The sequence below is a fragment of the Mesoplodon mirus genome, assembly GCF_964341445.2.
Source record: "Mesoplodon mirus genome assembly, chromosome: 9".
NCBI classification, from domain to species: domain Eukaryota; kingdom Metazoa; phylum Chordata; class Mammalia; order Artiodactyla; family Ziphiidae; genus Mesoplodon; species Mesoplodon mirus.
The window spans coordinates 94,373,120-94,388,595 of NC_138985.1; the positions used below are offsets into that span (position 1 = coordinate 94,373,120).

Sequence of the window (15,476 nt, forward strand, 5' to 3'; positions counted from 1 at the left end):
AGGGAGGGGATATAGGTATACATACAGTGTATTCATTGTACAGCAGAAACTAACACAACATTGTAAAGCAGTTATACTCCAATAAAAAAATAAATTTTAAAAGGAAGAAAATTAATATAGTAATAAGAGCTAACAATAATAGCTAACATTTATTGAGCACTTACCATGTGCCAGTTACTGTGCTAAGTGCTTTGTGTACTTATTAATCTGTAAGTAGAATAGATGCACTCTTTCAGAGTGGTTAATCTTAAATTTTTAAGATCTTCCAGAAGGCGATCTTAAAAGTACTAGCATCTTCTAAGCTGTTTAGCTGTCTAGACAGTAGCTTCCCAAGTGATAATACCAAAGCATATTGAATATACCACATATATGTTTGATTGTGTTGAGATGTTGACCCCCGCCAATCGTACAGTTGTCAAATCCTGCAGTCTAGTATGCTTGTGTACTAAATATCTTATCATTTTCTATGCATGCCATTTTATGGAAAACATACGAGAGGCACTGATCCTGATCATGTCCTTGTCTGAGTATCCCATTGGAAAAACTGATGGTTGAATTCTTAGGATACAGACTCTTAGCCTTGGGATGTGTATTAGGAGTTTCTAATCTTTTTTTTTTGAGGTGAGAGCAAAGGCATCTTTCATTAGGGAGTGAAGAAGGTGTGCCTGGAGCTCCATTTCACATTTAGGTTTCTGATACATAATACGGAGTATGTCTAATATGCAGTATTAGTGTTGTTAATGCCCTCAAAAATCATTGGTAAAATTTGAAATGGGTGTATATCATTCTGCTCATTCTGTATATATGCCTTCAGTCTGTTAAAAATTAACTATACTCTTCATTCATCTAATATATGACCTTGTGAGATGAGTGCCTACTTAACCTCCCTCCCACAATGGCTTCAAAGGATTTAATAAATGAACGTTTTACTGATATAGTAGGAAGATTTTTTTTCCTCCTAATTTTATTGAACTTGGACCTGGAACTTGAGAAGGGATTTCAGCTCACTAACTAATGTTATATGTCTCTGGTCACAGTTAATAGCCTGTGTTCTTAGGGCCTTGGGTTTCAAATCCTGTTTTATTCTGACTTTTATATTACTTAATGGTTATTGCAGTGATACAGTAGTACACTTTTTCAATGGTACTGCTACATGAAGAAACGAACACCAAAACAGTGATGATAAGTCAGTATGCGTTGGTAGAAACCTTTTTGAAATTTGTGTTGTTTGCACATATAAACTGAAGGCCATATTAAACATCCCAGGAGTCCTGCATATATCCTAATGACTGGTTCCTGTTGCTTCTGTCTTGACTCACACTGTTTTCTTTAGAGGACAGAATAGAAAAGCATATGACTTAGTACATCTTATCTCTTCACTGAGTCTGATATGCTAGAAAAGAGTGGTGGACTTGGAAATAAGTAGACCTGATATCAGATATTGTGGATATTCTGTTTTGATACTTAATCAAAAATTGGCAAGTGTTAGTTTCTTAAAGGTAGTTGCATTACTCAGCCTGAACCATGTCAATGTTATATTAAAATCCACTGGCCTGTCTTGTACTTTGAATCAGGCTTTCATCCATGCATGGTTTTGTAAAATCATTCATTGGTCGTTTAGAAAATATGATTCCCTAAGTTATGCACATCTTTCAAATGTTGGAACATTTCATTATATAATATATTTTTAAAAGTCACAACGTTATTATCACCACCAGTCTCACCAGAAAAGTACTGGGTAGTAGCTAAGTTCACAATGGTGAATACTAATTTTCCAAAATTCTCATTTTTCCTAAAAAGTTTGAATTTTATCCTTGGCAACAAAACTGTCATTTGTTATCCTTGAAATGACAGGTAAACATCTGTCAAATACCCAAATCTAAATAATCATAGATTGTCAGTTTTTCTTTTAAGGGCTATTTCAGTGGCTATTTCAGCTCACAACTCAGCTTACACAGGTTCTTTTTCTTGAGACAGCCTTCATGCTTTGGTATGCAGCAAAAGTCCTTTATGTGTACTTTCCATTGTATCACACAGAATATTAAAGTGATGTGTACTTAATGATAGGAATTTGTTAAAATTTATTCTCACACGTCATCAGAGACATTCTTAAATGAATTGTCTTTTTGTTTTTTAACTGCATGTGTGTGATGGTAAGGAATACAGTTCATACTGTATTAAGAAATACTGGGACACTTTCATGCTACTTTTTGTGGCACTACCAAGATGCCAACAGTTTTATTCAGCATTGCCTTTGCACCATGAGTGCAAATGTCAGTACAGTTTAAAAAAAAAAAAAGGCTATAAAGCCCTAGTCTTATTATGAAAAATAGTTTTGACCACATGGGACCTCCTAAAAGGGTTGTGGGGATCCCCAGGAGCCCATGGATCACAGGTTAAAAACCTCTACTCTGTCCTGTCATTACTGATATGAAATGTTACCTTCATCCTATGTTAAATTCCTCTGGATCCTTGAGAGATTTTTGGATACACTCTTCTGCTCCAGTGATTTTACTTCGTTTTCCTTTGCTAATATCAAACTTATAATTACTATATCTTTTAGTATGTTTATTTTCTTATTATTTGTATTATTTTAGGTATTTTGTGTTACTGACTTTTTTCAGATCAGCTTGTCTGGTTACATGTCAAGAAAAAAGTTGGATATTATACCATTAGGATTATGAGACTACATTAAATTTATAATTAATTTGAGGGGAATTAATATGTTTACAACTGAGTTTTCCCATCTAGGAACATATTAAGTAAAATTTTTGTTTTAAAATTTTATTTTCTTGCATATTTTAAACTTTATTCTAAGATATTTTCAGCTTTTTTTTCTATTACAAAGGGGACTTTTTTCATTACATTTTCTAGTTGGGTTTTCTAGATACAGGGAAAGTTGATTTTCATGTTTACCTTGCATACAAACTTTAAAAGTTTTTCAGTTAAATCTCTTGAGTCTTTTAGGTAGATAAGCTGTACCATCTTCAAGTGATAATATTTTTTCTTAATTTGCAAATTTTTTTCCTGATTGCATTAGCTAGGATCTCCCACATAGCGTTGAGTAGTACAGATATTGGGCCTCTTTGTCTTGTTGCTGACTTGAGTGTGAATACTTAATGTTTCTCCATTAGTTTTGTTTTTGGTTTTGGGGGTTTTTTGAGGTTTTTGATACTTAAAAAAAAATCTAGGTAACAAAGTTTTCTTTTGCCTTCTATTCCTTATATATTGAGGGTTTTTTAAAGTAAATTTTATTAGTTTGCTCTTAGCATCTGTTGAAGTAATCAAATGTGTTTCTCTTTTACTTTGTTAACAAAGTGAATTACATTAATGTTGCTCCTGTTGAACCAACCTTCCATTCCTGTAATGAACTCTATTTAGTCACAGTGAAAATCTGGTAGAATTTTTTTGCAGCCTTTTAAAACATTTATTATTATTTAAAATTTTGAATATATACTCATAGCTGAGATTGTCCTTAAATCCTTTCTCTTCTGGTTTTGTTTTCCAGGTTATGCCACTTTGATAAGTAATTGAACTTTCAGTCTCTTTCTGTGCTGTGATACAGTTTAAATTATATAGTAATTATTTGTTTCCTGTGGGTTTGTTAAATTTTACCTGCTAAATCATCTAACCCTGGTCCTGTTTTTTGGGGGACAGATAAATGACCGCTTTGAATTTATCTTCAGTGTTTTTATCATTAAAGCAACCTCATGATGGCATGGATCATATGTTTCTTTTTGCTACTGTGGCCCCAGCGCCCAATAGTCCAGTGCTGGGGATATAGAAAGTATTCAGTAAATTTGTTGAATGAATCCTAATAAGTTTGAATAGTGATTTTACTTTGCTAAAGTTTTATTTGAACTATGTTAATTTTTTTTCTTTTTCTTTCTTATTTTTCTCCTCAAAGTTCCACTCTTATCGTGGGGACCCAGCTTTAACTTTAGCATCTGGTATGTTGAACTTAGTGGCATTGATGATCCCGATGTAGTACAACCCTGTCTCAACTGGTATAGTAAGGTAGGACTGTATTTTAAAATCCTGATTTCATGCTTCGAGTGCCTATAATAAAGAGAGAATTGTGTCACTCTCTTGTCTTAATTGAGAATAATTTAAAATATTGAGAATAGTAATAATAGTTATAAAGATTAATCAACATTTATTAAGCATTTACGTTTTGCCAGGTTCTAAGCTTCTTTATCACTTATTTACTCATTGCCACTCTATGAGATAGGTACAGTTATTATCCATATTTTACAGGTGATGAAGTGGAACACAGGTTAAGTATTTTGCCTAAGGCCACACAGTTGTAAAGTGCTCAGGGCAGTATATCAACTCAGTCAGTCTGGAACCAAGAGTCTGCTATTACATTATTATACCCATCTGTCTCTGAATTTTGTTTTTAACCTATATTGATAGAAACATTTAAACATAGTTTTTAGTGGGGTAGTTTTGGTTCCAGATTGCTTTTATTGTATATTCCTCCATTGTGTTTGTGTTGAGTAAAATAGGAATATTTACTTTTCCTTTTAACTAAAATTTGAGATAGTTTCTATAAATATTATGATCTTACGGGGAGTATAAAGGTGATACTTAATAATTTTATTCATAGGTCATTTTATACAATAAATGCAGCCTGAAAATGTGAATTTAAATTATTAAGAAATAGGTCTTTGATTTTTTTGAACACCTTTAATGCTTCACCTGTGTTTCTGATGTATATCTATTTGACTCTTTTGGCTATGTTTTTGTTGGGGGAGGACTATTTCTTGTTAGGAGAATGATAAAGCTTTAGTCTAGTCACTATTTCCTGATATCTTTATTTGCACATAGGGCTCAATTGTCAACTCATAGGCGATTGGGAAACAATATACGTTCTTCCTAAGATTTTTTTTGTATAGAATTTCAGCCCTTTTCTGGTCAGCTTAATTGAGGAACTTTCTGTTTGACTGATTTATTTTTGGCATTCTGTTATATTCAATTTAAAATAGATGCTGGCTTTTTTTATTTTCTATATGTTTTTTATATATTCTTGGATTACCTGTAATATTGTAAATTCTTTCAAGGTAGAGATGATATTTTTAAACATTAAAAATCACCTTTACAGTGTTATACACATAATAGTGCTTAGTATATACTTATAATCTTCTAAATTCTATTGGTTCTTCTTAAAAAAATAATGCGTAAGCTTTTCTGATACTTAAAAATTTTTTTTCTCTTTAGTCTATGATGTGTACATGTGTTTTCTTTAATATACTCACAAATCTCTTGATATTGTAGGAAGCTGCAAATTTCACCTTTTCTCCCCAACACTGTGGACAGATTATATTTGGGAAACTTAAAATTGTTCAGTCATTCATTTGTCAAGTTCTATTTATTGTGAACCTCTAGAAATTAAAGTCTTCACCCTCTTTGAATTTCAATCCTTTTTCAAAGCATTATAATTTCGTTTCATAAATCCTCTCCTACTATGTATCTGTATGCAGCCTGATAGAAAATTTAAAATGTGGATGTGATTCATACTCCTAAAGTCAACATGATAAAAAGGTATTATTGTTTAATATGGTTCCAGATAGTTAGGATAAATCTTTATTTAGAGGCTAAGCATAAGAAACTATTAATGTGAAGTTAGTTTGGATATAGAATCATTCTTTTGTTATTTGATGAGGGAAAATATTAGTTAACTAGAGTGTTTAAGGAAAAATGTTTTGATCGCCTTTTATTAATAAAAAAATCAGAGACTATAAAGTGATTAGTGTTTCAAGTCTTGTAAATTTTCCTGCCTATTAAAGAGTAAGGCTTACAAGTAAATTGTATTTTGCTTGGTTATTATGCACTGCTTCTGTGTCATCAGTTTATTTGATTCATTCTTATTTAAGAAATTGTAGAAATCTCATAACATATCCTTGAATTAAATTTTCTTTTAAATTCTTTATATGAGGTTGTTTTTTGGCATTCATCCTTTTAGGGGGGAGATTTAGTAAACTGAATATTTCTTTTGGGATTGTAATTGAGATTTTTACTTTATAGCTGTTTAATCGATGAGGTAGCCCAGGTTTAGAAAAAAAATTATAAAACTTTAAATAGTCTCTTTCTGATGATTTTGAATCATAAAACCTGTTTGTGAATTTGAAATACATAAACATTTGATAATATTTGTCATTCAAGTAATAACTTATTACTAAGAACCAAGAACAAAGAGCATGAACATTTATGTATATTATTTAATGGTTTCTGTGCATTCAGTACCAACATTGTTATCTGATTAGTAAAAGCCTTGGAAGTTATCATTTTTACCATCTTAAGTAAGCTTTGATAAATAGTTTTTCTGGTTCTTTTCTTGAAAGTTCAGGCTCTAGAACTAGGCCTGGTTTCATCTTTTAATATCTTTTATCTTCATGAAATATACGCCTGATATTTCTGTATACGTTCATCTCCTTAATATCTTTCTGCTATATACTTTGTGACCTTTGGTGAGTTATTACAATTGACTAAGCTTCAGTTTTGCCATTTAATAGTGGATATAATAATGATACTAATGAATAGGGTTAGTACAGTGCTTAGTTATGCTTAGTATACTTAGTTAATGCTTAGTAAATGCTCACTTTACGTTAGTAATTATCACTTATTGTTTCCTACAGTAATAACTAACCAAATCTCTTCTTTTCATACCTTCTCTTGTGTTCCAGTAGTACCGTGAACAGGAAGCTATTCGCCTTTGCCTAAAACACTTCAGACAACATAACTATACAGAGGCTTTTGAATCACTGCAAAAGAAAACCAAGATTGCCCTGGAACATCCCATGTTAACAGATCTGCACGATAAATTGGTACTGAAGGGTGATTTTGATGCTTGTGAAGAATTGATTGAAAAAGCTGTAAATGGTATGTCATAAACATGTAAACTTAGATTGGTTATTAGGGTGATTTTAAGTATATACAAGAAACAGGTGTTTTAAAAGAATATAAGTTTATGCCAGTTCTTAGTTTCTTTCTTTCTCCCCCCCCCCCGCCATCTCTTTACTCTGTAAAGATGTTAGCTCCTTGAATTAAGGACTTATTTTATGTAAGACAGGTCCATAATGTAATAATGAGACTTGAAAAATAAGAAAGTAACATACTTGAACTCACATATCTAAATTTAAGTTGTCATCTTGGAAAACCATGCACTTACAAATGCTAACATTGATTAGTACTGAACCACTTAGAAAAAGTCTTTTAATGTTGCCTTCAGTATCAGTGACCTATTCCTTTACATATTTTTGTTGATAGCAAATTGTCATTTTTTTAGTAGTGTAATTTGGGGGTGAGGAGTGCTTGGATAAGTCAAAAAATTTTATTAGTATACAGTTAATAATGAATGAGGAGATTTGTATTGGAAACATCGTCTGTGTGATGTGGATGCTACATAATTGCTGATTTTCTTGGGTAGCCTGTATTCTGGCTCTGAAAGAAATGTGAATATTGGAACATAATATAATCTCCCAAAGTAATTGTTTTGGAGGATGACACCAATTGAATATTTAAGGTCTGGTATGTTTTGTTATTTAAAATAAGGAACTCTGTTGTTGCTGTATAGAGTAGCATCCTTTTAAAAAATCTACACTTTCATAGTAACAAAGAACAGAGTAGGTGCTGTGGTATAATAAAAAGTAGATATTTGGTCTTTTCTCTTTCTTGGCACACAGCTCCTAAAACCCTTGGGATCTGCAGGGTGATGAGTGTCTTTTGCATGCTGAGAACCTCTAAAAAAGCCCTAAACAGTGGGGTTCAGAGAGCTTGCCCCAAGAGGTCATGGAAGCTATACACACACGCGTGCACGTGCACACGTGCACATGCACACACGCACACACACACACACACACACACCCCTGTACCTTGCCCTACATCTTTCTTCCATTTGGCTGTTTCAGACTTGTATCCTTTATAATAAACCGGTGATAGTAAGTAAAGTGCTTTCCTGAAATCTGTGGTTACTCTAGCATTATCGAACCTGAGTGGGGGTTGTGGGAACCCCCAATTTATAGCTGGTAGGTCAGAAGTACCAATGGCTTGGGATTTGCGATTGGCATCTGAAGTGAGAATAGTCTTGTGGAACTGAGCCCTTTAACTTGTGAGATCTGACACTGACTCCAGGTAGATAGTGTCAGAATTGAATTGATTCTCGGTTGGATACCAAGTTGGAGTCAGAGAATTGGAGAAATGGTTGGTGTAAGGAGAAGACCCACACATTTGGAGTCAGAAGCATTGTGAGTGAAAACAGCTTAATGCTGAATTATGAAACTTGTGGAATGATACAAAGTTGTATAGAAATTCTATTCTTTTTATAGAAAGAAATAAAGAATAATAGACTTTCTCAGTGCTCTGTTTTCATATATTTTAGTCTTATCACTATCATTTATTATTAGTAGTTACTCATTTATCAGATATTGGTTGAATATTTTACAGCTAAACAGAACCAGTACTGCCTTCTTTGAGTTTATAAATTTAAAGTTAACTCAAAATGAATTGCTTGCAGCTCCATTGTGTTATAATAACAAACCTGCCTCTCAGCCTTGTATATTGTTACTGTTTATTTAATTGATGATGATACTTGCAAATAAATGATTACTATGTTTGAAATAGAATATACTTTGGAGTATACCAAAATGGAACATATATAATAATCTCTTACCAAACCATCAAAATGCCACTAATGAAAGTATATATGTATGTGGGGGGGGTGTGGGTGTGTATGCCATTTCTGAGAATGAATTCTGTATTTTTTAACTATAGGATGAAGAAGGCACAAGTAATTTTATGGGTTTTTTGTTTTGTTTTAAATCTTTAAGGCATTTAATATTTTGTTAAGGTAAAGTAAAGAACAGAACCACCAGCAACTTTGTGTAATTAGTTAGCTAAAAACAGGTTTTAAAACTGTCTCTTTAGGGGCCTCCCTGGTGGCGCAGTGGTTGAGAGTCCGCCTGCCGATGCAGGGGATACGGGTTCGTGCCCCGGTCTGGGAGGATCCCATATGCCGCGGAGCGGCTGGGCCCGTGAGCCATGGCCGCTGGGCCTGCGCGTCCGGAGCCTGTGCTCCGCAACGGGAGAGGCCACAACAGTGAGAGGCCCGCATACCGCAAAAAGAAAAAAAAAAAAAAAACTGTCTCTTTAGCAATATACTCATTTACGAGAAGCTGTTAACATCATGTACAACTCTGCTACTGCAGAGACTTAACTTATCCTTCTGACTCTAGGAAGAAACCAAGTTTAGGAAAATTGGTAGTAACTCTTCTTGAGACTTAACAGCCAAGTCATACTTTTTATACTCCTCACTGGCTTGGAACAGTGTTTAGTTAATAAACATTCCTTCCAGGGTTGTTCAATTTGCTGCTGACTGCACTGATGATGATTTGTTGGACAAACAAGGAAGTAAACACTGCAAAGTTTTTTGGCTTCTGCTCTGTTAAAAACATAAAAGAGAAGGGTAAGAAGTTCCTGCCTGGTAAATAAGAAAGTCTAGGGAATCAGAAGCATCTTTCAAATTTCTTACAGTGGACGAAACAAAAACTACTTTTAGTGTATTTGGTATATTAGTATGCTCTTCTTCAAGTATGGTCTATATTTTAAGAAAGTGTTGGGCTGTATTTATTTCTCTAATAGGCTTCCTATTTGCCTAGAAACATCCCTACATTTACGTTTAATTTCATTAGAGGTGATGCCTGAACCAATCATTGCTACTTCCTCTTTGACAATGCCAGGGAAAAAAGGTAGAATCCAGTGATGATAGCCAAAAGTAATCACCCAGGAACAGAAAATACTTAAAGAAAACCTCCCTTTGTAGTGTTTATCTTATTTGTTAATGAAATAAAAGTTTGCTTTTGTGAGACAAGGGGGAGATAAAGTTTAAAGTTTAAAGTAGTCCTAAAGTTTAAACTTGAGGTCTTTATCTCCCTCCCTCCCTCCCTTCTTCCCTCTTCCCCTCCTCCTTTCTTTTTTCTCTACTCCACCCCACAGTCCTGCCCACCCCCACCCCACCCTGTATCTCTTCCTTCCCATGCCTTGGTTTATGCCATAGTTGTTAATTATATGGTAGGCCTATTTCCCTCTCCTTAGAATTTTTTTGAGATCTCAAATCTTGTTGGAGTTACCTTTGTGGCAAGGTTTTTAACTACAAATTTAGTATTGTTAATAGATATCAGGCTATTTATATTCTGTTTCTTATTGAGGGAATATTGGTAGTTTGTGTCTTTTGAGGAATATGCCCATTTCATCTAAATTGATGAATTTACTGGCATAAAGTTGTTTATATTCCATTATTGACCTTTATGTCATTTCATGTTCTTGATATTGGTAATTTTTGTCTTTCATTTCTTGGTAGTCTGGCTAGAGATCTATCAGTTTTATTTTAAGAAAACAGCTCTTGGTTTCTTTGTTTTATCTTTTCTCTCTATTTCATTGATTTCTGTATCTTTATTATTTCCTTTTTTCCACATACTTTGGTTTTAATTTGCTCTTCTTTTCCTAGTTTCTTAATACGAAAGCTGAAGCCATTAGAGATTCTTCTTTTCTAATGTAAGCATATGGTGTTAAGAATTTCCCTTAAGCACTGCTTTAGTTGTATCTCACAAATTTTGCTATGTTGTTTTCATTTTCATTCAGTTTAAAATACAGTTGACCCTTAAACAGCGTGGGGGTTAGGGGCGCCAGCTCTCCCTCCCCCGTCCTACTGCTTGCACAGTTGAAAATCCACATGTAACTGATTCCCCCAGAACTTAACTACAGTAGCCTACTGTTGACTGGAAGCCTTACCGATAACATGAACAGTCAATTAACACATATTTTATATGTTACATATATATACTGTATTCTGACAATAAAATAAGCTAAAGAAAATGTTATTAAGAAAATCATATGGAAGAGAAAACATTTACAGTGTGTACTGTGTTTATTAATATCGTAAGTTTATATTATCTGTTTACAAGATAAATTGTCAGTACCTGTGTCAATATTGTCTTAATGATACAAAACACTGTAAGTATTATATGTATTACTAACACTAGACATCAAAGATGAAAGTTAATGTGGAAAAAGAAATTCATATTTGTTTACAGGTCTAACAATTCATGCATTGCTAATGAAGCAGCAGCAATATGATTGCTTCACGGTAGTCTAGTGTAATTGATACAATTGCTTCACAATAGCTTAGTCCTTATGCTAATGAATGAATTGTAAAATTTTTATGGCATACAGTATTAGTCGTATTTATAATACAGTATTGGAAACATTGTTATATTTTCTAAAAACTATTTACCTCTGATGATAGGCTGATAGTTTCTCCAGTTGAGAGAGGGTGGGAGGGGGGCATACTGTACAGTAATGTAATTCTTTGAAAACAAAGTTATAAAACAGTAGGAAAACCAACACATTATTAATTTTATATTAAATAGAACCCACCTTATGCCTGTATAAATATAGATAGAGTAGTACCTACATATTTTATGCATTCATGACTTACCTCACCTTTTCTTAATTTTCTTGACATTTCTAGGCTGTGTGGTTCATCTGCAAGTTCTTTCAAACTGTTGCAAATCTCCAAAAATTTTTCTAATATATTTATTGGAAAAAACATCCATATATAGGTGGACATGTGCGGTTCAGACCTGTCTTGTTCAAGGGTCAGCTGTACTTAGGCATAATGACACATTTTTCTTTCCAACCCTGATAACTTTTTCCCCCTTGTGTTTAATCTCTGCCAGGATCTTTAGAAAAAGATTGCCATGGCATAATTATAGTGGATAACCCTGTGTAGTTCATGATCCCAGAAGAAATGCTTTTTGCATTTCATTGTTAAATATATTTTTGATCTGGGATTTTTGGAGATTCTATATCAGATTCCAAGATTCCTAAGAGTTTGTGTCATAAATGGATATTGGATTTTGCCACTTTTTCTCTACTTTTGTGATATGATTTTCCTACCCTATTAATATATGAAATCATAGTAATTGATTTTCTAATGTTTCTAATGTTAAACCTCATATATACTTAACTTTGTTATGTATTTTTTAAATTTATACTGGGTTTAGATTGACTAATGTTTTGTTAGAATTCTTCCAACTATTTTTGTTAGTAGCTTTTCTTTCTCATATCTTCCTGTTCAGGTTTAGTATCATTATTAGGCTAATTTCACATAATGTGTTGAGGAGTTAACCTTTTCTTCCTATTTTCTGAATAAATGTAAGATGTGAATTATTTCTTTCTTAAATGCTTGGTTGAATTTACCATTGAGCTGTCTGTGCTTGAGATTTGCTTGCAGGAATATTTTTAGCTTGCCAATTCAGTTTCTTTAAACTTCGTAGGACTATTCAGAGTTGTTTGGTTGGTTGATTGAGCTTTAATAAATTACACTTTTCTAGTAGTTTGTTTCAGTTTCATCTAAAATTTCAAGCTTATGGATGTGAAACTGTACCTAATATCCCCTTATTATCTGTTTAATGTTTGTAGAATTTCTTGAGATGTGTCTTTTTTTCATTCCTTATACTGGTTATTTATGAATTCTTTCTCCCTCCCCAGTCCATTACTTTCTTTTTTATTTATTTATTCTCGGCTGTGTTGGGTATTCATTGCGGTGAGCGGACTTCTCATTGTGGTGGCTTCTCTTGTTGCGGAGCACGGGCTCTAGGCACGCGGGCTTCAGTAGTTGTGGCTTGTGGGCTCTAGAGCGCGGGCTCAGTAGTTGTGGCACATGGGCTTAGTTGCTCCATGGCATGTGGGATCTTCCAGGACCAGGGATCAAACCCGTGTCCCCTGCATTGACAGGTGGATTCTTACTGCTCCACCAGGGAAGTCCCCCCAATCTATTGCTTTCACCATAAGCTTAGCAAGTTCAGTGATCTTTTGAGGGAACCAACTTCTGGTTTGTTGATTCTTTATGTTAATTTTTATGTCCTTGGCTTATGCTCTGTATTTAATGTTGTCTTCTTTCTCTCTTTGAGATTAATATGCATTTTATAATTTATTGAGATTGATGCTTAGCCTATTAATTTTCAGACTTTGTTATTTCCCCATATATGCATTTAAGGATATAAATTTCCTTCTCCTTTTTTTTCAGTTGTGCTATGAAGTGTTTTCATTTTTGTCCAGTTCAGTAATTTCATTAGGAAATGATATTGCTCTTTTGTGAGTCATAGTTATATAGAAATATAGTTTTTAATTTCCAAATAAATAAAGATTTTCTGGCTCGTTACTGATTTCTGGCATAAATGCATAGTGGTCAGAGTACATATTTTGTACTCTTCCAATTCTTTGAAATTTGATAAGACTTACCATATGGCCCACTTTGTTCAATTTTTATAAACATATTAGGTACACTTGGACAGAAATCCAGTTCTTTAGTTGTTACTGCAATGTTCTATATATGTCCAGTTGGTCCAGTTTGCTAATCATGTTGCATAAATCTGCTTTACCAATAATGTTTTCTGTCTGATTCTCTCAATTACTAAGAAAAATGTGTTAACCTACAGTTAATCCTACTGTGATTATGGAATTGTCCCTTCTTATAATTCTGTCAGTTTTTGCTTCGTATATTTTGAAGCTATGTTTCTAGATGCATACAAATTTTAAATTCTTTTATTTTGAATGAAATCTTTTATTGTTAAGTGTGTTTTTTATCTCTACTAATGTTGTTGCCTTAAGTTATAAATTGTCTTACATTAATATATCTGCTTTCATTTGGTAAGTATTTACATATCTTTTTCCATCTTTTAATTTCAAGCTTTCTGTATCCTTTTTTCGAAGAAGTATCTTGTAAATTTAGTTGTTTTTTAAAAACTCTGCCTTCTTTTGATTTAAACATTTATTTCATTTACATGATTGAATTACTGGTAGATATATGGGTTCAAACCTACCATTTTACTTAATATATTTTGTCATGTCCTTTATTTCTTGTTTTTGGCTGTTGTCTCTTACCTTTTTAAACTTTTTAATCTTTTCATTTTTTTCTTTATTTATTTGGAAGTAACACTCTGTATTTTATTTATGGTGAGTCTATAAATAACCACAAATATACATACTTAACAAAATTTATCAGTACAAGGACTTAGTGGACTTTGAACTCCCATCTACTTACCTTCCAACTCATATGCTATTGTTGTTCTTTATTTTGATACCATATTCAAAGACCCTAGAAGATATTACTATTCTTGTTTTATACAGTGTCCATTCATTTTACCCAAATATTTACTAATTTTTTTGCTTTTCTCTACTATTTGAATCTTTGATTTTATACCTAAGATCATATTCCTTCTGCCTTAAGCACATCCCTTAGAATTTCTTCTAATGCAGATTAATTCTCTCAGTTTTTGTTTGCTTGAAAATTTGTCTCTTTTCTTGAAGGATATTTTCACTGGGTATAGAATTCTAGATTGACAATTGTCTTCTCCAAATACATTTTGGATGTCATTTCACTGTTAACCAGTTTCCATTGTTGCCAGTTTCAACTATTGCTCTTTTGAATGCAATCTCTCTTTTTGCCTATGGCTGTTTAAATATTTAAATATATTAAACATATCTTTGTTTTAGATTATGTTATAGTTCTATAAACAGGGCAACTCCAGTGTGGTGATACTGTTAACTATTACGTATTTTTGTTTTCTTTTAGTTAGATGTATATCTTTTATTTTCTCATTTTAATTGCACATTTATGTTTAATTTTTCAACCTTCTCTAAATTCTTTCTCTCTTTTCCATTACTATATTGTTAATAGTGTTTTCTTTCCTTCTTATTTTGGTCTTCATTTCTGTTATGTATTCATTTTGTTTTTCTTCCTCTTTTCCTTCAACTCTGACATTCATGTTTTATTTATCTTTGTTGTCATACCATATCTCTTCCAACTATTTATATCTCTGTTTTCTGTTTATATCTCTAATTTGTGCTCATGTTTTATAAAGAGAGTTTCTTACTTAACTTTTATATTCATGGAAAAGTATTTGGCCATTTTCATCAGTTACATGACTACATTTTTCTGTTGAATCAGATTCTTTTGCCACTTAAAAATTTTTTTCTTTTCCTTTTTATATCTTTATATAAATTCTGAGTTGGTTGTTTTTGAGTTTTATTAATCTTTGAATGAAATGAGTTTTTCCTGTTTAAATAGGTTCTTAAGACTGTGTTCTAGAACAGCAAGATTTTTCCTTATGGTATTGCTTTTCTCTTGGGACACTGTTTCTCCTCAGCAGTACTCCTAATGCAAAATCTCTCTCTCTCTCTTTTTTTTTCACCAGACTGCTTCCTGAAAGATGGCTTCTTTCCCTAATTCCTGTTCATTCATGCCTTTGTGCTTTTTTTTTTTTAATTGGAGTGTAGTTGCTTTACAATGTTGTTTTAGTTTCTGCTGTACGGCAAAGTGCATCAGCTATACATATACATATATCCCCTCTTTTTTGGATTTCCTTCCCATTTAGGTCATGCCTTTGTGCTTTTGTTTATGTTGTATTCCCTCC

At 32.9% G+C, this 15,476-nt stretch overlaps 1 protein-coding gene across 4 annotated transcripts in view; it reads left to right on the plus strand.

Moving 5' to 3' along the window:
* MKLN1 (muskelin 1) overlaps positions 1-15,476 on the plus strand; it is a 362,427-nt gene that overhangs the window by 251,278 nt on the left and 95,673 nt on the right. For all 4 annotated transcript variants that reach the window (XM_082632688.1, XM_082632687.1, XM_082632686.1 and 1 more), the window contains 2 exons: positions 3,908-4,017; positions 6,690-6,882. In XM_082632688.1, coding sequence (XP_082488814.1) covers positions 3,908-4,017; positions 6,690-6,882 — 303 coding nt within the window. The remainder of the gene's footprint in view (positions 1-3,907; positions 4,018-6,689; positions 6,883-15,476) is intronic.